This window comes from Anomaloglossus baeobatrachus, chromosome 5 (genome assembly GCF_048569485.1).
Source record: "Anomaloglossus baeobatrachus isolate aAnoBae1 chromosome 5, aAnoBae1.hap1, whole genome shotgun sequence".
NCBI lineage: Eukaryota > Metazoa > Chordata > Amphibia > Anura > Aromobatidae > Anomaloglossus > Anomaloglossus baeobatrachus.
In genome coordinates this window covers 475,552,742-475,578,087 of record NC_134357.1, presented here as the reverse complement: position 1 = coordinate 475,578,087, position 25,346 = coordinate 475,552,742, and the positions used below count along the sequence as shown (strand labels likewise).

Here is a 25,346-nt window from a genome sequence, read left to right as displayed (position 1 = left end):
GAGTGAAGGGCAGAGGACACAGAGGAATAGAGTGAAGGGCACATGAGACAGAGGTATAGCGTGAAGGGCACAGGAGACAGAAGTATAGAGTGAAGGGCAGAGGAGACAGAAGTATAGAGTGAAGGGCAGAGGAGACCGAGGTATAGAGTAAAGGGCACAGGAGACAGAAGTATAGAGTGGAGGGCACAGGAGACAGAGGTATAGAGTAAAGGGCAGAGGAGACAGAAGTATAGAGTGAAGGGTACAGAAGACAGAAGTATAGAGTGAAGGGCACAGGAGACAGAAGTATAGAGTGAAGGGCAGAGGAGACAGAAGTATAGAGTGAAGGGCAGAGGAGACAGAGGTATAGAGCAAAAGGGCACAGGAGACAGAAGTATAGAGTGAAGGGCACAGAAGACAGAAGTATAGAGTGGAGGGCACAGGAGACAGAGGTATAGAGTAAAGGGCAGAGGAGACAGAAGTATAGAGTGAAGGGCAGAGGAGACAGAAGTATAGAGAGAAGGGCAGAGGAGACAGAGGTATAGAGTAAAGGGCACAGGAGACAGAGGTATAGAGTAAAGGGCACAGGAGACAGAGGTATAGAGTGAAGGGCAGAGGAGACAGAAGTATAGAGAGAAGGGCAGAGGAGACAGAAGTATAGAGAGAAGGGCAGAGGAGACAGAAGTATAGAGTGAAGGGCAGAGGACACAGAGGAATAGAGTGAAGGGCACATGAGACAGAGGTATAGCGTGAAGGGCACAGGAGACAGAAGTATAGAGTGAAGGGCAGAGGAGACAGAAGTATAGAGTGAAGGGCAGAGGAGACCGAGGTATAGAGTAAAGGGCACAGGAGACAGAAGTATAGAGTGGAGGGCACAGGAGACAGAGGTATAGAGTAAAGGGCAGAGGAGACAGAAGTATAGAGTGAAGGGTACAGAAGACAGAAGTATAGAGTGAAGGGCACAGGAGACAGAAGTATAGAGTGAAGGGCAGAGGAGACAGAAGTATAGAGTGAAGGGCAGAGGAGACAGAGGTATAGAGCAAAAGGGCACAGGAGACAGAAGTATAGAGTGAAGGGCACAGAAGACAGAAGTATAGAGTGGAGGGCACAGGAGACAGAGGTATAGAGTAAAGGGCAGAGGAGACAGAAGTATAGAGTGAAGGGCAGAGGAGACAGAAGTATAGAGAGAAGGGCAGAGGAGACAGAGGTATAGAGTAAAGGGCACAGGAGACAGAGGTATAGAGTAAAGGGCACAGGAGACAGAGGTATAGAGTGAAGGGCAGAGGAGACAGAAGTATAGAGAGAAGGGCAGAGGAGACAGAAGTATAGAGAGAAGGGCAGAGGAGACAGAAGTATAGAGTGAAGGGCAGAGGAGACAGAAGTATAGATTGAAGGGAGACCGAGGTATAGACTAAAAAGGCAAAGGAGAAAAATGTATAGACAGAATGGGAGTGAAGACAGTGGTATACACTCAAGGGAAGAGAAGGCAATGGCTAGTCTGATAGCAGAGGAGACAGAGTTAGAGAATATAAGATGGAAGAGACAGAACTATCGACCAGAGGGCAGGCGAGGCCAAATAGCAGGGAAGACAAAAGGTAGAGACTGAAGACAGAGGCATACACTGCAGTGAAAGGGAGAGAGGGGTATAGGCTGGGGGGTATGAGAGACGAAAGAAAAGACGGAAAGCGGGAAAGACTAATAGGTGGCGGGCACAGGAATCGCAAGGGGGGGGTCATAGATCAAAGAACAGGGAAGCTATAAGTATAGATATAAGAACAGAGGAAACACTGAAGGATGGGGGCAGAGGCAAGAAGTAACATGTAGGAGAGAGAAAAGCACAGAATGAAGGCGAGGGGAAGAAATAGTAGAGAGTGGTATATACTGAAGAGCAGAGAACACAGCAGCCAACCGCATGAGACACTACTCGGAACAGGATGGGCCCGAGATACTCCTGAGCTCTACGTGTAGAGGGGGCAGTTGGGGTCCCCATTAGAGAGGACATGCCGAAATGGTAACGTTCTCTGCTCTCGGCACCAAAAAGTTTCCATTTCTAAATCCTGGAGAAGGAGATCATGAGACGCTGCGGAGATCATTTCCAAAAGCTTGTTAAAAATGTTTGGGGAGGGGGGGGGGGCAAAACAATCTATAATAGGAAGCTGACAGATGGAAAAATGAGGCGACGCAGAACAGGTCAATAGTGACGATGGGGCTAAAGAATTGTCAGGAAGGAACAAGTGCTGATTTATACCGGCCGAGCGCCAAAGCAATAACGGTGACCAGATCTGGAGAAGTTACAGGCCTTAGCGACAGGAAGATATAGCATAGGAATGCATTATTTAAAGGGGAAGACACCTCTCTCGTCCCTTAAAGGGATTGTTCACTTTAATGGCTTATTCCCACGTTCATGAATGGGTAATGTTGGATAGTGCAGGCGATTTTTGCAATTTACTACTTATTAAAATTTTCAGCCGTTCTTGAGATATGAATACAATTCTTTACTTTTGTTTACACTTCGTTGCCTTGGAGACTGACCACTGCTTCTTCACAGCAGCATATGCACAGTCCTTACAAGTTCTTTTCTACTGAGCTTGTAAGTGTTATTTTGAAGCTGTGCAGGATCTCTGGAGAACGCAGTTCCCTACTAATCCTGGTCAGCTGCAGTGCTTACTATTTAGACAACAGTGGTGGTCGGTCCCCGAGGCAACGAGCCGTAAACAAAAATGTTAATATCTCAAGAAGGGCTGCAAATATTAAGAAGCAGTAAATTGCAAACTTGCTTGTTTTGACAAGTGCTATCTGAAAATACCTATTTATGATGATAGGAATATTCCTTTAAATAAATGATTTAACACTAGTGGGGACCACATGAATTTCTTAGCTTCCCCTGACTCTCGGTATGAGGCATTTCCACTGCCGTGTCAGTCACTGTAATGTCAAAGCTGCCCGTCGAGTCACCAGGACTGAGACGTTCCTGCGGTGGGGATTGCTGAAATGTTATGACAGGTTCACAGCCGTCAGATTAACCCTGGAGGCACAGTACACCGCTAGGAGAAGGGGATTTCATCTCGTATGATGTGACCGTCACAATGCAATGCCGAAAAGTAGAGAGAAAAAAATAATAGGGGTTGAAAAGAGAAAAAAGGATGTTTATTTTTTCCAAGATGTAGCGCCACTCTAGTTTCTGGCCAATATGTGGTACTGCAGCTAATCCCTTTTCCCCGAGATGTGTTAAAGTTTGGTGCCGTGCAGTACAGGGCTTCAGATGAGTTTCTTCTGTGAGGGAAAAGTCATCACACCCAGCTGCCAAATATTTTTCTCTAGGAACTAATTACCCCAGCTGCCGATCACTCCTTCCTGCACCACATAAGGCTTCTATCTGTAGAGAATCCCCTTAAAGGGATTGTCCAGTTTAGGAAACCCACCTTTCTCTCTCTGGAGGACCTGTCCTGCCTTACACATCCCATTGATTTGAAAGGACCTTGTGTAATGCCTCCTTTGTCCAGTGGTGGTGCTGCAGAGAAATCAAACACTCACTGCCAGGTCTACTCGCATATCAGAGTTGATCGTATGATTTTGGGGATGATATTATTATTATTATTTATTTTTAGAAATCCATTAATTCCATAGTGCTGTACATGAGATGAGATTGGCTCTTTGTTAAAGGACACTTATCACAAGTAAGCTGTGTCCAAAGTGGAGTACCCCTTTAAATAGGTTTTCCCACTTAAAGGGACTATATCGTCTAATTTTTTATTTTTTTTTGTAGGCCAAATCAGCTACCAATATTATTATAATTGTGTAACAACTATTTTCTCAATGTATTTCAACTTTTAAATATGTAAAATAAAACTTTTATATTAAAAATACTTATAATTGCCAGTAGGGGGAGCATTTTCCTGTGTACACATCAAAAAGCTATAGTAATCCTTAGCAGAATTACGATAGCTGAAAATTTGGGCAGTCACTAGATGACATGCCTATTCTCCTCCCCTTTTGGGTGTTACACTGCACCCAAAAGAGGAGGAGGTGTATTTCATAGTAATGTGTCGCCATTTTCTGGGTGACTGTATATGAATTATACAGCTCCACCCGGAAGTAAAGAGGAAACACATTTATACATATATACAGACTGCGGCCATCAGTCTCCCGTGCGCAGCAGGCCCGCTCCCGTGCGGTCATCAGTCTCCCGTGCGCCGCAGGCCCGCTCCCGTGCGGTCGGCAGTCCCGCTCCCGTGCGGTCGGCAGTCCCGCTCCCGTGCGGTCGGCAGGCCCGCTCCCGTGCGGGCGGCAGGCCCGCTCCCGTGCGGTCGGCAGGCCCGCTCCCGTGCGGGAGATGAACCAGCTGGAAATCAAGCGAACTGTAGAAAAAAATAAAAAAGACATACTCATCTGTCTGCAGACTCCCGGTGCCATGCCCGCTCCCAGCTCCTCTTACGGTACCGTCGCTGTGGCTGTGTGCCGGCTCCAAGGCTCGTCCGATGGATGCAGGACCTGGCGGAGGATCACCTGATGCAGTCACCTGACGCATCAGCTGATCGCAAGTCGCGCGGTGAAGCCGGCTTTTTACCGCCCGGCTATCAGCTGATGCCGTCAGGAGACTATCAGCTGATCACTGGCAGCTCCTGCAGCGATCGGACAGGAGCCAGCATGTAAGTGTGTAGGGTTTTTTTTTTTTCTCCACTGATGCATCAGCTGATTGTATAAACAGCTTTTATACAATCAGCTGATGTGTGATGTGATTCACATCCTTGATCCTGACACATCATCTGATCGGTATGCCTTCCAGCAAACCGATCAGATGATATTGGAAGGCGCGGGACCCTGACCCAGGATTACTGCGGAGGGGGGTTCTTTATTTCAATAAAGATGGAGTCACTAATTGTGTTGTGTTTTATTTCTAATAAAAATATTTTTCTGTGTGTTGTGTTTTATTTTATCTTTACTAGAAATTCATGGTGGCCATGTCTAATATTGGCATGACACCATGAATTTCGGGCTTAGGGCCAGTTGATAATACACAGCTAGCCCTAACCCCATTATTACCCAGCGAGCCACCCGGCATCAGGGCAGCTGGAAGAGTTGGATACAGCGCCAGAAGATGGCGCTTCTATGAAAGCGCCATTTTCTGGGGGGGCTGCAGACTGCAATACGCAGCGTGGGTGCCCAGAAAGCTTGGGTACTCTGCACTGCATATTCCAATCCCCAGCTGCCTAGTTGTACCTGGCTGGACTCAAAAATTGGGCGAAGCCCACGTCATTTTTTTATTTTAATTATTTCGCTATATTTTTGGTTCACAACCGGGTACAAATAGGCAGCTGGGGGTTGGTGGCAGCCCATACCTGCCTGCTGTACCTGGCTAGCATACAAAAATATGGCGAAGCCCACGTCATTTTTTTGGGGGGCAAAAAACTACTGCATACAGTCCTGGATGGAGGATGCTGAGCCTTGTAGTTCTACAGCTGCTGTCTGTTCTCCTGCATACACTATTGGATGGAGTATGCTGAGCCTTGTAGTTCTGCAGCTGTCTGCTCTCCTGTATACACTAGTGGAGAATGAAGAACATATTGAAGAAGGAAATGTCAGACCTTTTATCTTTTTTTATTTTTTAAACAATCTTTAATGGCATTGTTCAATGATAAAAACGCAGCAAAAAAACGTGGTAAAAAATCATGCGTTGTTGCCGTGGTTTTTTTTGCAACAGGTGCTTTTTTGTATGTTTGTATGGTGGCTCAGTAGTTGGCACTGTACGGTGGCTCAGTAGTTGGCACAGTACGGTGGCTCAGTAGTTAGCACTGTACTGTGGCTCTGTAGATGGCACTGTATGGTGGCTCAGTAGTTGGCACTGTACGATGGCGCAGTAGTTGGCACTGTACGATGGCTCAGTAGTTGGCACTGTACCGTGGCTCAGTAGTTGGCACTGTACCGTGGCTCAGTAGTTGGCACTGTACCGTGCCTCAGTAGTTGGCACTTTATGGTGGCTCAGTAGTTGTCTCTCTAGTTGGCACAGTACGGTGGCTCAGTAGTTGGCACTGTACGATGGCTCAGTAGTTGGCACTGTACCGTGGCTCAGTAGTTGGCACTGTACCGTGGCTCAGTAGTTGGCACTGTACCGTGCCTCAGTAGTTGGCACTTTATGGTGGCTCAGTAGTTGTCTCTCTAGTTGGCACAGTACGGTGGCTCAGTAGTTGGCACTGTACGGTGGCTCAGTAGTTGGCACAGTACGGTGGCTCAGTAGTTGGCACAGTACGGTGGCTCAGTAGTTGGCACAGTACGGTGGCTCAGTAGTTGGCACAGTACGGTGGCTCAGTACTTAGCACTGTACTGTGGCTCTGTAGATGGCACTGTACGGTGGCTCAGTAGTTGGCACAGTACGATGGCTCAGTAGTTGGCACTGTACTGTGGCTCTGTAGATGGCACTGTACGGTGGCTCAGTAGTTAGCACTGTACTGTGGCTCAGTAGTTGGCACAGTACGGTGGCTCAGTAGTTAGCACTGTACGGTGGCTCAGTAGTTGTCTCTCTAGTTGACACAGTACGGTGGCTCTGTAGATGGCACTGTACGATGGCTCAGAAGTTGGCACTGTACCGTGGCTCAGTAGTTGGCACTGTACCGTGGCTCAGTAGTTGGCACTGTACCGTCCGTGCCTCAGTAGTTAGCACTGTACGGTGGCTCAGTAGTTGTCTCTCTAGTTGGCACAGTACGGTGGCTCAGTAGTTGGCACTGTACGGTGGCTCAGTAGTTGGCACTGTACGGTGGCTCAGTAGTTGGCACTGTACGGTGGCTCAGTAGTCTCACAGGGGAGGATTAGATACACGGCTCAGCAGACAGTATCACAGGAGAGGATTAGATACACAGCTCAGCACACAGTATCACACAGGGGAGGATTAGATACACAGCTCAGCACACAGTATCACACAGGGGAGGATTAGATACACAGCTCAGCACACAGTATCACACAGGGGAGGATTAGATACACAGCTCAGCACACAGTATCACACAGGAGAGGATTAGATACACAGCTCAGCAGACAGTATCACACAGGAGAGGATTAGATACACAGCTCAGCAGACAGTATCACACAGGAGAGGATTAGATACACAGCTCAGCACACGGTATCACACAGGGGAGGATTAGATACACAGCTCAGCACACAGTATCACACAGGGGAGAATTTGATACACAGCTCAGCAGACAGTATCACACAGGAGAGGATTAGATACACAGCTCAGCACACAGTATCACACAGGGGAGGATTAGATACACAGCTCAGCACACAGTATCACACAGGGGAGGATTAGATACACAGCTCAGCACACAGTATCACACAGGGGAGGATTAGATACACAGCTCAGCACAAAGTATCACCAGTACACACAGGGTAGCAAGCGGAAGGGTTGACACACACACACACACACACACACACGAACGTGGACGGGGCTGAGGACAGCTGGGGGAGGGAGGGGGTTTCATTACAGACGGTAACGGCAGGGGGCTGGTGAGAGCACAGGGAGGACACACACACCGGTGGCCGCCAGAACGGGGCTGGGGACAGCGGAGGGACGTGATTTAATAACAGACGGTAACGGCAGGGGGCGGGGGCTGGTGAGAACAGAGGGAGGGTTGTATGATCGGTAACGGGGGGAGGGGAGGCGTCCCGGACTTACATCCCGGCAGTTGACAGGTGTAAAGTGGCGCAAAGAGCATGGATTGAATCTCCACAAAAATGGCGCTGAAATCTGCCCTTTGCTGTGATATGGACCGCCCAGGGGGCGTGTCCAGATCACAACACACACCCACTGTAACGTTAAACATAGGGTCGGATAGCGACCACTATTCTCTATGCACAGGGGCTGCCATAAAGGAGTGTGTAACTGTCGTTACTCACACAGCAAATCCAACATGGCCCCCAGTGCATAAAGTAAAATTAGAATTACATAAAAACTAAATAAGCTACGAATTTCATTTTGAATTAGAAATACTTCATTTCAGAATCACTCATTTTAATAAAAAAACGCGATACTGTCCCTTTAAGACAACGGGTGGATAGGTGATAAATATCCGATTCCCAACGATCCCACATTTTCCCTCGTGTCAGTCAGGATTGATTACAGTGGAATGGATGGTGTACCTTCCAACTACATAGTCATATATTAAAATGGGTTGTCTAGAGCCCCCCATGACTCCCATCATAGTAGGTTCCAATGAAAAGTCATTTCTGTACCACACTGAAATGAATGACCTCCCAAAAATTATCATGGAAGGAAAACCGGGAAAGAGAAAAGGCTTAAAGGGTTAAAGAGAAATGGCTAACTTCTTCCAACATAGAAATACCTCAAAGGGTTTTACAAGATTAAAAATGGCTGCCTTCTTCAACATAAAGGGGTTTTCACTGAAATAAATGGCCTCCCATCTATTACCATGGAATGAAAACCGGGAATCAGTAAGGGCTTAACGGGTTAAGGAAAAATGGCTGTCTTCTTTGAACATAGAATGATCTTAAAGGAGATTTCCAAGACTAAAAATGGCTGCCTTCTTCCAACATAGAAAGATCTTAAAGGAGATTTCCAAGATTAAAAATGGCTGCCTTCTTCCAACATAGAAAGATCTCAAAGGGGTTTTACAGGATAAAAAATGGCTGCCTTTTTCATACATAGAAAGATCTTAAAAGGGATTTACAAGATTAAAAATGTCTGACTTCTTCAACATAAAAGGGTTTTCACTGAAGTAAATAGCCTTCCATCAATTACCATGGAAGGAAAACCGGGAAACAAAAAAGGGTTAAAAAAAAATGTCTGCCTTCTTCCAAAACAACATAGAAAGATCTCAAAGGGGTTTTCCAGGATTAAAAAAAAATGGCTGCCTTCTTCCAATATAGAAAGATATCAAAGGGATTTTAGAGAATAAAACAAAATGGCTGCCGTCTTCCAACATAGAATGATCTTAAAGGGGTTTTCCAGGATAATAATAAAAATGTCTGTCTTCTCCCAATATAGAAGGATCTTAAAAGGGTTTTCCATTATCAAAAAATGGCTACCTTCTTCCAACATAGAAAAAACTTAAAGGGGATTTCCAAGATTAAGATCATTCAATGTTGGAAGAAGGCAGCCATTTTTAATCTTTGAAATCCCCTTTAAGTTGTTTCTATGTTGGAAGAAGGCAGCCATTTTTTTTATCCTGGGAAAACCCCTTAAGATCTTTCTAAGTTGGAAGAAGGCAGCCATTTTTTGCACCCTGGAAATCCCCTTTAAGATTTTTCTATGTTGGAAGAAGGCAGACATTTTTCTCCTAGAAAACCCCCATAAGATCATTCTATGTTGGAAGAAGGCAGACATTTTTAAAGGGTTTTTTCAGGATTAAAAAAAAATGGCTACCTTCTTCAACATAAAAGCGTTTTTCAAGGATTAAAAAAAAGCCTTCCTCCAAACACAGCGCCACCCTTACAGCAGGTTGTGTCTGGTACTGCAGTGGTGAATGGTGTAACGCTGCAATACCACAAACAACCTTCGGACAGGGATGGCGCTGTGTTTTGTAGAAAGAGTAATGCCTTTAAATCAGCTTAATATTGGCCTGTGTCCTGCAGGGTGATTGACCGTCACCCTTTCTTCACCCGTTTGGAGGTCTGAACTATAGGTGTTAATGCGTTCCCAGCATGTGACTGTTATTACCGGAGATTATGATGAATGGGACCCTCTCCCGCACTCCGCTATGAAAGCACGGGATGGATTACTTTCTTCACAGCTAAAGGGGCTTGGGAAAAGTGCTGAAAAGCCTCTGGTATCCAATACTCACCCCTCCATCAGAGCCTCCGAGGGACAATCCGGCCTCGGCGATCCTGTAGGAAAACACAAAGTCCGTAATCAGATCTGAACGAGAAGCAGACGTTGGCCGGCCGCAGTGTGCTACTGCCGTGCGAGACTGTGTGTATATACCAGGAGCCGGGGTGTAAGGTTATACCGGGAGCTAGACTGCGGAGGGTGGGGTTGCGGCCAGGAGAATGGGGGGTCCGAGAGCTCGGGCTTCAATATACATACAGGGTCCTGATCCTTCAGGCTTAAAGAAACAGAAGGTTGGAAACTATTTCCCAGATGCCTTCATCCGTAACTGGAAACAGAAGCCGGCTCCCGGTGACAGAAGAGAAGCCGGATTACTGATTATTATGGAGTCTCCCTTAGATTAAGCGGTCATTCAGGCTTCTTCTTTCACGTTATGTTCACAGCACGCACAACATATTTCTACTGGATCGGAAAAATGCAGCCTTTCCTTTTCTCAGTCGGCATTATTAATCAGATTTTTGTTAGAAAAACATGGCTGCCTTCTACAGCGCCACACTTGTCCAAAGGTTGTATGTGGTACTGCAGCTCACTCCAACCGAGTCACAACACCAAATAAGAAAGCTGATATGGTTTGAGGATTTTTTAAAAAAAAAATTAAAAAAAAAACCTTTTCACCACTTTTTTCGCCTATAAGCTGCGGCCACCATCACTGGGCTCCTATATACAGCATTCTAACATGCTGTATATAAGAGCCCAGACCGGGGGTATAACATGAAAAACACTTTATAATACTTACCTAACGGTCGGTCCGTGGTGGATGAGGGCCTAATGGGCATCTCCATTCTCCGGAGCCGGCGCCGCCTTTTTCGGCCATCTTCGTCAAGCCTGGGTGCATGACGCGTCTACGTCATACACGCCCGCCGGTCCCGTGCAGGCGCACTACAATACTTTGATCTGCCCTGCTCAGGGCAGATCAAAGTGCGCCTGCTCAGGACTGGAATGCCAGCGAGTGTATATAACGTCGGCCCTGTCATGCACCGCAGCTGGAGAAGGAGAACAAAGATGGCCAAAAGAGGCGGCGCCGGCACCAGACAACCGAGACACCCATAAGGCCCATAGCGTGACAGTTAGGTAAGTATTATAAAGTGTTTTTATGTTATACCCCCGGCCTGGGCTCTTATATACAGCATGTTAGAATGCTGGATATAAGAGCCCGGTGGTAGTGGCCGCAGCTTATAGCCAAAAAAAGTGGTGATAGGTTCCCTTTGCGAAAAATCTGATTAATAATGCAACTGAGATGGGGAATTTTCTAGATAATACCAAGATGTTCTTTCCGTTTTCTGCAGACCCCGCTTTGATACAGGTGCCCATAAACCTCCGGTGCCTGACAGCTATCGCTCCTATATACAACTCCACCTTTCATGTGTCCTCTATGGGGAAAGTGGAGTAAATCATTAAGTGGATGATGATATATTCGGATTGTCCCATATCAGTACATATAACCTACACACTGGATAGATAATAAATGTATGATTGCTAGGACCTCCAACAATCCAAAGACACCAGTGTGAATGGAGAAGTACTGAGCATGTGCGGCCCCTGCTCCATTCACTGTCTGGAGGAGTAGTGGTTGCACATGCTCAGTACCGCTCCGATCACACTCAGCGGGGATCATTGGCGATAATCCCACACATCCTGTAGGTAGGTAATAATATTGTCTGTGGGACAACTCCTTAAAGCGGTTCTCCACTACGTCAACATCAGTGGGGTTGCCAGAAATTGGACCATCCACCGATCTGATATTGATGACCTAACATGAGAAGTGTCATCAGTTTCAAAGTGGGGGACAATACCTTGAAGTGTTTATTTTAATGCTGAATCATCAAGGAACAAAGAAGATTTAGCAGGGACCATCTACAACAAACACTCTCAAACTTGACCCCTCCAAATTTTGGGGCTTCATGGGGGGTTGGGCTGTGCCTATGGATTTATTCTGCCTACCACTTTTCTACATGAACAATGAAGTCAGTGCCCCCTGTGGCCGAGTCTCAGGACCCTCCATGTTGTGTCTATTCCCACCTAAATAGGGGCTCTGCCTTTAAGAGAAGTCTGGGTGACTGAGGGAAGAGTAAAAGAAGAGGAGCAATAGAGGGGCAGAGCACAGCCATCACGCCCCGCTCCGGTCCCCGCACACCTTGAGGTATATTTGCTCTGTGTAAGCCGCACGCCCCTGCTGGGTGATCGAGGGCTGTAATTATGTGCGGAGCACTATATAGTGCACAGTCCTGCCGATTCGGCTGGAAAATATGCTATATTATTAGAACTAATTCTTAATTTCTTTCCTCCGTGATATTGGCCAACGATGTCCAGTAAAGATCTGAGAAAATTATGTGCCCCCCCCACAATATTACACTACAGGAGCTTTTCTCACCTCCCATTCTACATCCATGGACATTAATATGGAGTCAGACCCTTTCTGCTCTGGATTTCTATGACATTTTGGAGTTGTCTGGGAATTGTTGCCTCTTCATCGAGAAGAGCATTTGTGAGGTCAGACCCTGGTATTGGGGAGAGGCCGGGCTCACAGTCTCAGAGGGGTTGGATGGGGCTGAGGTCCCAGCTCTGTGCGGCCGGTCATGTTCTCCCCCGCCGTGTCTTTATGGATCTTGTGCACAGGTCACAGTGATGGGGAAGAGAAAAGGCTCTTCCCTAAACTGTTCCAACAGAGCTGGAAGCTACAATTGTCCACAATGTCTGGTGCTGAAGAATTAAGATTTCCCTTCGTTTCAGACGACCCCTGCAGAACAAGCCCACAGCATTATCCTCCTCCACCAAACTGTATAGCTGACACAATGCAGTCATGAGGGTAATGTTCTCCATTCACCAGCACCAGACTCCTTCAGACGCCAGATAGAAGTGTGATCCGTCAGTGCACAGAACACGTCTCCTCCAGAGTCCACTGGTGATGTGTTTGCTTGGTGATGTAAGGCTCAGCATTGTGATTGGTGATGTACAGCTCGGCATTGTGATTGGTGATGTACGGCTCCGCATTGTGCTTGGTGATGTACGGCTCAGCATTGTTTTGGTGATGTACAGCTCGGCATTGTGCTTGGTGATGTACGGCTCAGCATTGTGCTATGTGATGTACAGCTCGGCATTGTGCTTGGTGATGTATGGCTCCGCATTGTGCTTGGGGATGTGCGGCTCGGCATTGTGCTTGGTGATGTACGGCTCAGCATTGTGCTTGGTGATGTACGGCTCAGCATTGTGCTTGGTGATGTGCGGCTCGGCATTGTGCTTAATGATGTACGGCTCCGCATTGTTTTGGTGATGTACGGCTTGACATTATGCTTGGTGATGTACGGCTCGGCATTGTGCTTGGTGATGTACGGCTCGGCATTGTGCTTGGTGATGTACGGCTTTGCATTGTTTTGGTGATGTACGGCTCGGCATTGTGCTTGGTGATATATGGCTCAGCATTGTGCTTGGTGAAGTACGGCTCCACATTGTGCTTGGTGATATATGGCTCAGCATTATGCTTGGTGATGTACGGCTCCACATTGTGCTTGGTGATGTACGGCTCGGCATTGTGCTTGGTGATGTACAGCTCAGCATTGTGCTTGGTGATAGTTACATAGTTACTTAGGTTGAAAAAAGACCTAGGTCCATCTAGTTCAACCTTCCTCCACCAGTTCTACATTTAGTCACTAAGTCATTTATAACCAACAATGTTTTGTGTACTGAGGAAATCATCCAGCCCTTTTTTAAAAGCTGTTATAGTATCTGCCATTACTACCTCTTGTGGTAGGGCATTCCACAGTCTGACCGCTCTAACTGTAAAGAACCCTTTCCTATTTAGGTGTCGGAATCGCTTTTCTTCCACTCGCAGTGAGTGCCCCCTGGTCCTTAGTATTGTTTTCGGAAGAAATAAGTTATGTGCCAGTCCTTTATATTGACCACACATGTATTTATACATATAAATGAGATCTCCTCTGAGACGTCTTTTTTCTAAGCTAAACATATCTAACTTTTTCAATCTGCCATCATATGGGAGGCCTTCCATTCCTTGTAATAGTCTAGTTGCTGCCTTTGAACTGACTCTAACTTCTGAATGTCCTTTTTAAAATGTGGAGCCCAAAACTGGATCCCGTATTCCAGATGTGGCCTTACAAGTGATTTATAGATGGGTAACAATACGTTGGGATCACGGGATCTAATCTCTCTTTTTATACACCCTAGAATCTTGTTTGCTTTTGCAGCTGCTGCCTGACATTGAGTGCTGCTGCTCAGCTTATTTGTAATGAGAATACCCAAGTCCTTCTCCTGTTCTGTAGTCCCGAGTTTACTTCCATTTAATGTATACGCAGCTATAGGATTACTCCGTCCTAGGTGCATTACTTTACATTTATCAACATTAAATCTCATTTGCCAAGTATCTGCCCATTCTGACATCTTATCCAGATCTTTTTGTAATATTGTACTATCCAGGTCAGTTTTTAATATCCTACATAGTTTGGTGTCATCGGCAAAGACTGACACTGTACTATCAATCCCATCCACAAGGTCATTAATATAGAGAGTAAAAAGAATTGGTCCTAGCACAGATCCCTGCGGCACCCCACTGCTGACTATAGCCCATTTAGAGAATGTAGCATTTATGACTACTCTTTGTTTCCTATCTTTTAGCCAATTCCTTACCCAGTTGCATATTGTGTCCCCTAGTCCTTGCTTCTGGAGCTTTAGTATAAGGCTATTATGTGGTACAGTATCAAATGCCTTTGCAAAGTCCAAATAAATCACATCAGCTGCATTACCAATATCCAGGTTTGCACTTACCCCCTCATAGAACCCCAACAGGTTGGTTAGACACGACTTATCTTTCATGAATCCATGCTGTTTGTCAGTTATCATATTATTTTCTGCAATATATTTTTGCATGTCATCCCTTAAAATGCCCTCAAAAACTTTGCATACTACTGATGTCAGGCTTACTGGACGGTAGTTGCCTGGATCTACCCTCTTACCTTTCTTAAATATCGGTACCACATCAGCAATCCTCCAATCCTGAGGCACCAACCCTGTTACAAGTGAGTCTAAAAAGATGAGATACAGCGGTCTGTCGATTACGGAGCTCAATTCCCTCAATATTCGTGGATGAATGCCATCTGGCCCTGGGGATTTGTCAATGTTTAATTTACTCAGACGTAGGCGTACTTCATCTTGTGTTAAATTAATTATATCAGGTGGTGGACTTTGATTTTTCACTTGTTGAATGATCCCTGGTACAGTCAGTTCCTTGGTGAATACAGATGAGAAATGCCTATTTAATATCTCAGTTTTTTGTTTGTCCTCTATAACTAACTTGTTATTATATTTTAAGGGTCCGATACTATCCTTTGTTTTCCTTTTGGCATTAATGTATTTATAAAAGATTTTGGGATTTATTTTAATGTCATTGGCGATTTTTGTTTCAGTAGCTAGTTTTGCTTGTTTGATTTCTTTTTTGCATTGCCTATTGATATCTTTATACTCCTGCAATGCTATTTCTGTATTCTCAGCCTTTAAGATGTTAAACGCCCTTTGTTTTTGTTTTATTATACTTTGTACAGTCTTATTTATCCATAGTGGTTTCTTTTTATTCCTGGACATTTTATTACCAGAGGGTATAAGTTTTTTACAGGACTCTAGCAGTATATCCTTAAACTTACCCCATTTATGTTCGGTATCCCCAGTTACCATGACTCTGTCCCAATCTACACATTTAAGCTCTTCCCTTAATTTGTTGAAATCAGCTTTCCTAAAATTCCAGGTTTTAGCATTCCCCCTTTGAAATGTTCTATTGAATATTATGTTGAAGCTTACCATATTATGATCGCTGGTGCCCAAGTGCTCCCGGACCTGTAGATTTGAAATTGTATCCGGTCTATTTGACAGGACCAGATCTAGCAAATTATCTCCCCTGGTCGGTTCATCTACCATCTGAGAGAGGAATTGGTCCTGAATGGTAGATAAGAACTTACAGCTTTTAGCAGAACCAGAAGATTCTATGTCCCACTGAATGTCTGGATAGTTGAAATCCCCCATAATAAGAACCCGATTATTATTATTAGCTGCCTTTTCAATTTGTTCCAGCATTTCACCCTCTATTTGTTCAGGTATGTTAGGAGGCTTATAGCAAACTCCAATTAGCATTTTTCCATTATTCCCCTCCCCATGTACATTTACCCAGATGTACAGCTCGGCATTGTGCTTGGTGATGTACGGCTCCGCATTGTTTTGGTGATGTACGGCTCGACATTGTGCTTGGTGATGTATGGCTCCGCATTGTTGTGGTGATGTACGGCTCGGCATTGTGCTTGGTGATTTACGGCTCAGCATTTTTTCGGTGATGTATGGCTCAGCATTGTGCTTGGTGATGTACGGCTCGGCATTGTGATTGGTGATATACGGTTCGGCATTGTGCTTGGTGATGTACGGCTCAGCATTATGCTTGGTGATGTACAGTTCAGCATTGTGCTTGGTGATGTACGGCTTGGCATTGTGCTTGGTGATGTACGGCTCAGCCTTGTTATTGTGATGTACGGCTCAGCATTGTGCTTGGTGATGTACGGCTCGGCATTGTGCTTGGTGATGTACGGTTCGGCATTGTGCTTGGTGATGTACAGCTCAGCATTGTGCTTGGTGATGTACGGCTCGGCATTGTGCTTGCTGATGTACAGTTAAGCATTGTGCTTGGTGATGTACGGCTCGGCATTGTGCTTGCTGATGTACAGTTAAGCATTGTGCTTGGTGATGTACAGCTCAGCATTGTGCTTGGTGATGTACAGCTCGGCATTGTGCTTGGTGATGTACAGCTCGGCATTGTGCTTGGTGATGTACGGCTCGGCATTGTGCTTGGTGATGTACGGCTCGGCATTGTGCTTGGTGATATACGGCTCGGCATTGTGCTTGGTGATGTACAGCTCGGCATTGTGCTTGGTGATGTACGGCTCCGCATTGTGCTTGGTGATGTACGGCTCGACATTGTGATTGGTGATGTACGGTTCGGCATTGTGCTTGGTGATGTACGGCTCGGCATTGTGCTTGGTGATGTACGCCTCGGCATTGTGCTTCGTGATGTACAGTTCGGCATTGTGCTTGGTGATGTACGGCTCCGCATTGTGCTTGGTGATGTACGCCTCGGCATTGTGATTGGTGATGTACGGTTCGGCATTGTGCTTGGTGATGTACGGGTCGGCATTGTGCTTGGTGATGTACGGCTCATTATTGTGCTTGGTGATGTACGCCTCGGCATTGTGCTTGGTGATATACGGCTCGGCATTGTGCTTGGTGATATACGGCTCCGCATTGTGCTTGGTGATGTACGGCTCGGCATTGTTTTGGTGATGTACGCCTCGGCATTGTGCTTGGTGATATACGGCTCGGCATTGTGCTTGGTGATGTACGGGTTGGCATTGTGCTTGGTGATGTACGGCTCCGCATTGTGCTTGGTGATGTACGGCTCGGCATTGTTTTGGTGATGTACGGCTGCTGCAGCTCGGCCATGAAGCTCCCGGCAATGATTGTGCTGATATTACCAGAGGAAGTCTGGATTCTACAGTACAGTTATGGGGTCAGCAAAGCAGTGGTGACTTTTCTGTCCTCTGCTCCTCAGCACTCGGCCCCCGCTTTGTAAGATTAGAGGGCGTCCACTTCAGTGTTTTGGTTCCTTCCATTTCTCAATAATATCACTCACCATTGATGGGAGGAAAAAGTCTATAGAGGTCTCGGAACAAAGCCCTATATCAGGGAAAGATGGAGATGGCACATGTCGGGTATCTACATGCCCAATGCTTTGTTGCCAGAGGGGTCAGATGGCAACTTACGCTGGTTATACACATTACATGTATATCAGATTAATTTTTTGATCGTATATGTACGAGGCCTCCTAAGTTTTCCCGGACAGCACATGTTAGGAAAGATAAAGATTGGGCATGTTGGATATTAGCTGCCTGATCCTTTTGCTCTTGGTGACATAAGCTGCCACCGAAGGACTCAGCAGCTTATCCACTGAGAGTACATGCGTGCTCAGTGAAACTGAGGGTGCATGTGTCTGATGGGCCAGAAGAGATGGTGAAGCAGAAGGAGCTTCCTCACTTATGGAGAATAAAGGAGGAATATTGGATGAGCACCCAATATTCTGAAAACTATTGACCCCAAATAGTAAAGTGCACCTGCCATGCTCCTTACACTCACTACTGTGACCCAGATAGTCTTGTATGGTCATCTATCATCACCACTTCATCGCGGCTTACCTCCGTGAGCCCCCTTTTACTAAGCCCACATGGTTGAGGGAGAAAAAGCTGGAATCTGTAGTTTACCAGTACAATTACTGAGGGAGGAGGTAGCTAACTTCTCCTCTCACTACTGTCAGCCATATAGTCCTGTACGGTCACCTGCAGTCACCACTTTATCATGGATTACCTCCGCTTTCACAAAAAGTGAGCTCCCTTTTACTAATTCTACATGGTTGAGGAAGAAAAGGCTGGAATCTGTAGTTCACCAGTCCAATTACTGCGGGATAAAGTAGCTAACTTCTCCTCTCACTACTGTAAGCCATATAGTCCTGTACGGTCACCCGCTGTCACCACTTTATCGTGGATTACCTCCGCTTTCACAAAAAGTGAGCTCCTTTTTATTAATCCCACATGGATGAGGAAGAAAAAGCTGGAATCTGTAGTTCACCAGTATAATTAATCCGGGAGGAAGTAGCTAACTTCTCCTCTCACTGCTGTGAGCCATATAGTCCTGTACGGTCACCCGCTGTCACCACTTCATCGTGGATTACCTCCGCTTTCATAAAACGTGAGCCCCCTTTTAATAATCCCACATGGTTGAGGGAGAAAAAGATGGAATCTGTAGCTCACCAGTCCAATTACTGCGGAAGGAAGTAGCTAACTACTGTGAGCCATATAGTCCTATACGGTCACCTGCTGTCACCACTTTATCATAGATTACCTCAGCTTTCACAAAAAGTGAGCCCCCTTGTACTGATTCGACATGGTGGAGTAAGAAAAAGCTGGAATCTGTAGTTCACCAGTCCAATTATTGCAGGAGGAAGTAGCTAACTTCTCCTCTCACTACTGTGAGCCATATAGTCCTGTACCGTCATCGTGGATTACCTCCGCTTTCACAAAAAGTGAGCCCACTTGTACTAATTCGACATGGTAGAGTAAGAAAAAGCTGCAATCTGTAGTTCACCAGTCCAATTATTGCGGGAGGAAGTAGCTAACTTCTCCACTCACTACTGTGAGCCATATAGTCCTGTACCGTCATCGTGGATTACCTCCGCTTTCACAAAAAGTGAGCCCCCTTGTACTAATTCGACATGGTAGAGTAAGAAAAAGCAGGAATCTGTAGTTCACCAGTCCAATTATTGCAGGAGGAAGTAGCTAACTTCTTTTCCATCTGATATAACTAGATCATTACCTCCACATCCTCTTAGCCTCCTCCTGGGTGATCACAGCGTCGGTCACCGCTCGCCCACACTTCAGCGGGGTGCACCCTGTAAGGAGAAATATCGCTAGCGTTAGTCTATGGGAAAAGCAGTGGCGCCGTAAACAGTCATTAAATCCTATAAAGTACGACGCGTACAGCGAGACAATTATATAAAAATAACCGCTAATTCGATTTAGAGGGGTGGGTAACATCCCCCGCGACGAGGCGTGCGGCCGACCTATTGCCAATTACAAAGCCCGGGTGTGACGCCACTTATCTCAGTAGCATCCGCAGTCGCTTTTTGATATTTTCTTTTCCTGGCAGCTGACATCATGTTTAGATAATGGAACGTGGGCGGCTAATATTACGCCAAAAAAAAAAAAATCACCGGTCGGCTTTAACCCTTTCCCGGCTCCTGAAACAAACAGCTGCACCCCCCCAACCTTTGAGACCGACCGTGGCTTAATAACCGCCCAGAAGGCATGAAAGAAACGGGCACATTCTCATTACAGCTGAACAGCTGGAATTCATTTTCGAGAGTTTTTGGAAGGATCTTGCCAAGAATGTTCCGTCAGAGAGGAGCGATCGGTCCCCGGAGGCGGCGGGGGCTGGATAATGCATGAGACCCCTGCTCCTGTAAGGTAGCCCCGGGCCGGATTACGAGCCCGGCGTGAGGTGGTGACACCCCGGCGGGACCCGCGGCTGCCTGACAACTCCGCTCACACGCTCAGCGCGGCAGAACTTCACACGGCAAGGCGATGAAAGGAGATCAGCGGGTCAGGATCGGGCTTATCTCTGGCAATCTGCCTGCCTCTGGTTTGGAGCACATTGCTTTGTGGACAGAATGGCTGTCGACAGTTTTGCCAATCTTCACTAGGCAGATCTGCCACTCAGGACACTGGGAAAGCTGGGTGACACCCCTTGTGGGAGATGTAATGCACCCATATGGAAGTCAGACATCTTTCCCATAGCATAAATCTCACTGCCGAGTATAACTAGGCAGATCTCCCATTCAGGACACTAGGAAAGCTGGGTGACAACCTTTATAGGAGATGTAATGCGCCCATATAGCAAGTCAGACATCTTTCCCATAGCATAAATCTCCCCCCAGTATAACTAGGCAGATCTGCCATTCAGGACACTGGGAAAGCTGGGTGACAACCCTTCTGGGAGATGTAATGCACCATAATGGAAGTCAGACATCTTTCCCATAGCATAAATCTCCCAGCTGGGTATAACTAGGCAGATCGGACATTCAGTGCATTGGAAAAGCTGGGTGATACCTCTTGAAGGAGCTGTCGTTTGTTAACTAATTTAATTGTGTTTCAGATAAGCCATTCAGGTTACTGGGAAAGCTGGGTGGTGCCATGCATGTATACAGATTACCAGTCATCTTTACCAAGCTTTTCTTCCCTTTAGTTGTGTGATTTTACATAAAGAAGCCATTCAGGGCTCTAGGAAAGCTGTGTTATATTGCTTGCACAAGCTGTAATGCATTTCTTTTAATGGATGTCAACTGACTGTCCCAGACTCCGGACCGGGAAACCTCTCTTGATACATCCCCGCATTCACACTGTACTAGACAGATCCGTAATGCAGGGCTCTGGGAAAGCTGGGTGACCACATGTTAAAGCTATAATTCTCCCTTATTGGTTGTCAGACAGCTTTTCCATTCAGCTTATTAGAAAACCCTTTATATGTATGACACATATCCACTGCTTCTATAACAAGGCGTAGGCCGTTCAGGGCACTAGCAAACCTGGGTGACAACTGCAGGAGAAGTAATGCACCCATACTGGTTGTCACCTAGCTTCCCCAAGTCCATGACTGGAAAGTCTCAGCTATGTGATCCATCCTCTAAGCATTATATACCGACAGATCTGTCATTCAGGGCTGTAGGAAAGCTGGGTGACATCGGCAGGAGATATTCTGCACCTGTACTGGTTGTCACCTACCTTTTCCAAGTCCATGACTGGAAAGTCTTAGCTATGTGATCCATCCTCTAAACATGACAGATCTGTCATTCAGGGTTGAGGAAAGCTGGGTGACATCTGCAAGAGTAGTAATGCACCCATACTGGTTGTCACCCACCTTTCCCAAGCTCCTGACCGGAAAGTCTTAGTTATGTGATGCATCCCTCTAAGTATTATATACCCTGACAGATCAGTCATTCAGGGTTGAAGGAAAGCTGGGTGACATCGGCAGGAGATATTATGCTTCAATACTGGTTGTCACCTAGCTTCCCCAAGTCCATGACCGGAAAGTCTTAGCTATGTGATCCATCCTCTAAACATGACAGATCTGTCATTCAGGGTTGAGGAAAGCTAGGTGACATCTGCAAGAGAAGAAATGCACCCATACTGGTTGTCACCCACCTTTCACAAGCTCCTGATAGGAAAGTCTTAGTTATGTGATACATCCTCGAAGCATTATATACCCTGACAGATCTGTCATTCAGGGCTGTAGGAAAGCTGGGTGACATTACATACAGGATCTCTAATGTACCCATCATGCCACACAGCTTTCCCAAACATAGTACCCTCCCCTAGTTATGTGATTTATTGCCCTCATATTGGATATCTGAGCAATTCAGGACACTAGGAAAGATGGGTGACATCCTGTGTGCTACGTTTTGGAGAAGGTGGCTGCTGCATTCTCATGCTCTTGGCTCATACTATCCCAGTCTATGTGATTTACCACCCTCCAGAAATAATTGTGTTTGACTACAGCCACCACTAGGGGGAGCTCCCTATACACAGATACACAGAGCAATCTGAGTGTATGCAGTGATCTCCCTATACACAGGTACACAGAGCAATCTGAGTGTATGCAGTGTGCTCCCTATACACAGATACACAGAGCAATCTGAGTGTATGCAGTGTGCTCCCTATACACAGATACACAGAGCAATCTGAGTGTATGCAGTGATCTCCCTATACACAGGTACACAGAGCAATCTGAGTGTATGCAGTGTGCTCCCTATACACAGATACAGAGAGCAATCTGAGTGTATGCAGTGATCTCCCTATACACAGATACACAGAGCAATCTGAGTGTATGCAGTGAGCTCCCTATACACAGATACACAGAGCAATCTGAGTGTATGCAGTGATCTCCCTATACACAGATACACAGAGCAATCTGAGTGTATGCAGTGAGCTCCCTATACACAGATACACAGAGCAATCTGAGTGTATGCAGTGAGGGCCCTATACACAGATACACAGAGCAATCTGAGTGTATGCAGTGAGCTCCCTATACACAGATACACAGAGCAATCTGAGTGTATGCAGTGAGGGCCCTATACACAGATACACAGAGCAATCTGAGTGTATGCAGTGATCTCCCTATACACAGATACACAGAGCAATCTGAGTGTATGCAGTGAGCTCCCTATACACAGATACACAGAGCAATCTGAGTGTATGCAGTGAGCTCCCTATACACAGATACACAGAGCAATCTGAGTGTATGCAGTGATCTCCCTATACACAGATACACAGAGCAATCTGAGTGTATGCAGTGAGCTCCCTATACACAGGTACACAGAGCAATCTGAGTGTATGCAGTGATCTCCCTATACACAGATACACAGAGCAATCTGAGTGTATGCAGTGAGCGCCCTATACACAGATACACAGAGCAATCTGAGTGTATGCAGTGATCTCCCTATACACAGATACACAGAGCAATCTGAGTGTATGCAGTGAGCTCCCTATACACAGGTACACAGAGCAATCTGAGTGTATGCAGTGAGCACCCTATACACAGATACACAGAGCAATCTGAGTGTATGCAGTGAGCGCCCTATACACAGATACACAGAGCAATCTGAGTGTATGCAGTGATCTCCCTATACACAGATACACAGAGCAATCTGAGTGTATGCAGTGAGCTCCCTATACACAGAGCAATCTGAGTGTATGCAGTGTGCGCCCTATACACAGATACACAGAGCAATCTGAGTGTATGCAGTGTGCTCCCTATACACAGATACAGAGAGCAATCTGAGTGTATGCAGTGATCTCCCTATACACAGATACACAGAGCAATCTGAGTGTATGCAGTGAGCTCCCTATACACAGATACACAGAGCAATCTGAGTGTATGCAGTGATCTCCCTATACACAGATACACAGAGCAATCTGAGTGTATGCAGTGAGCTCCCTATACACAGGTACACAGAGCAATCTGAGTGTATGCAGTGAGCTCCCTATACACAGATACACAGAGCAATCTGAGTGTATGCAGTGAGGGCCCTATACACAGATACACAGAGCAATCTGAGTGTATGCAGTGAGCTCCCTATACACAGATACACAGAGCAATCTGAGTGTATGCAGTGAGGGCCCTATACACAGATACACAGAGCAATCTGAGTGTATGCAGTGATCTCCCTATACACAGATACACAGAGCAATCTGAGTGTATGCAGTGAGCTCCCTATACACAGATACACAGAGCAATCTGAGTGTATGCAGTGAGCTCCCTATACACAGATACACAGAGCAATCTGAGTGTATGCAGTGATCTCCCTATACACAGATACACAGAGCAATCTGAGTGTATGCAGTGAGCTCCCTATACACAGGTACACAGAGCAATCTGAGTGTATGCAGTGATCTCCCTATACACAGATACACAGAGCAATCTGAGTGTATGCAGTGAGCTCCCTATACACAGGTACACAGAGCAATCTGAGTGTATGCAGTGAGCTCCCTATACACAGATACACAGAGCAATCTGAGTGTATGCAGTGAGGGCCCTATACACAGATACACAGAGCAATCTGAGTGTATGCAGTGATCTCCCTATACACAGATACACAGAGCAATCTGAGTGTATGCAGTGAGCTCCCTATACACAGATACACAGAGCAATCTGAGTGTATGCAGTGAGCTCCCTATACACAGATACACAGAGCAATCTGAGTGTATGCAGTGAGCGCCCTATACACAGATACACAGAGCAATCTGAGTGTATGCAGTGAGCTCCCTATACACAGATACACAGAGCAATCTGAGTGTATGCAGTGATCTCCCTATACACAGATACACAGAGCAATCTGAGTGTATGCAGTGAGCGCCCTATACACAGATACACAGAGCAATCTGAGTGTATGCAGTGATCTCCCTATACACAGATACACAGAGCAATCTGAGTGTATGCAGTGAGCGCCCTATACACAGATACACAGAGCAATCTGAGTGTATGCAGTGAGCTCCCTATACACAGATACACAGAGCAATCTGAGTGTATGCAGTGTGCTCCCTATACACAGAGCAATCTGAGTGTATGCAGTGAGCTCCCTATACACAGATACACAGAGCAATCTGAGTGTATGCAGTGAGCTCCCTATACACAGATACACAGAGCAATCTGAGTGTATGCAGTGAGGGCCCTATACACAGATACACAGAGCAATCTGAGTGTATGCAGTGATCTCCCTATACACAGATACACAGAGCAATCTGAGTGTATGCAGTGTGCTCCCTATACACAGATACACAGAGCAATCTGAGTGTATGCAGTGAGGGCCCTATACACAGATACACAGAGCAATCTGAGTGTATGCAGTGATCTCCCTATACACAGATACACAGAGCAATCTGAGTGTATGCAGTGAGCGCCCTATACACAGATACACAGAGCAATCTGAGTGTATGCAGTGATCTCCCTATACACAGATACACAGAGCAATCTGAGTGTATGCAGTGATCTCCCTATACACAGATACACAGAGCAATCTGAGTGTATGCAGTGTGCTCCCTATACACAGATACACAGAGCAATCCGAGTGTATGCAGTGAGCTCCCTATACACAGATACACAGAGCAATCTGAGTGTATGCAGTGAGCTTCCTATACACAGATACACAGAGCAATCTGAGTGTATGCAGTGAGCTCCCTATACACAGATACACAGAGCAATCTGAGTGTATGCAGTGATCTCCCTATACACAGGTACACAGAGCAATCTGAGTGTATGCAGTGAGCTCCCTATACACAGGTACACAGAGCAATCTGAGTGTATGCAGTGAGCTCCCTATACACAGATACACAGAGCAATCTGAGTGTATGCAGTGAGCTCCCTATACACAGATACACAGAGCAATCTG

The 25,346-nt window shown here is 46.1% G+C and overlaps 1 protein-coding gene across 1 annotated transcript in view; it reads right to left on the bottom strand.

Moving 5' to 3' along the window:
* The window catches only part of OGFOD3 (2-oxoglutarate and iron dependent oxygenase domain containing 3), a 139,400-nt gene that overhangs the window by 76,938 nt on the left and 37,116 nt on the right, over positions 1 to 25,346 (bottom strand). Inside the window, exons 3-4 of the mRNA XM_075350662.1 lie at positions 19,220 to 19,295; positions 9,768 to 9,810 (exon numbers count right to left, since the gene is read on the bottom strand). Of these exons, the coding sequence (XP_075206777.1) occupies positions 9,768 to 9,810; positions 19,220 to 19,295 (119 nt within the window). The remainder of the gene's footprint in view (positions 1 to 9,767; positions 9,811 to 19,219; positions 19,296 to 25,346) is intronic.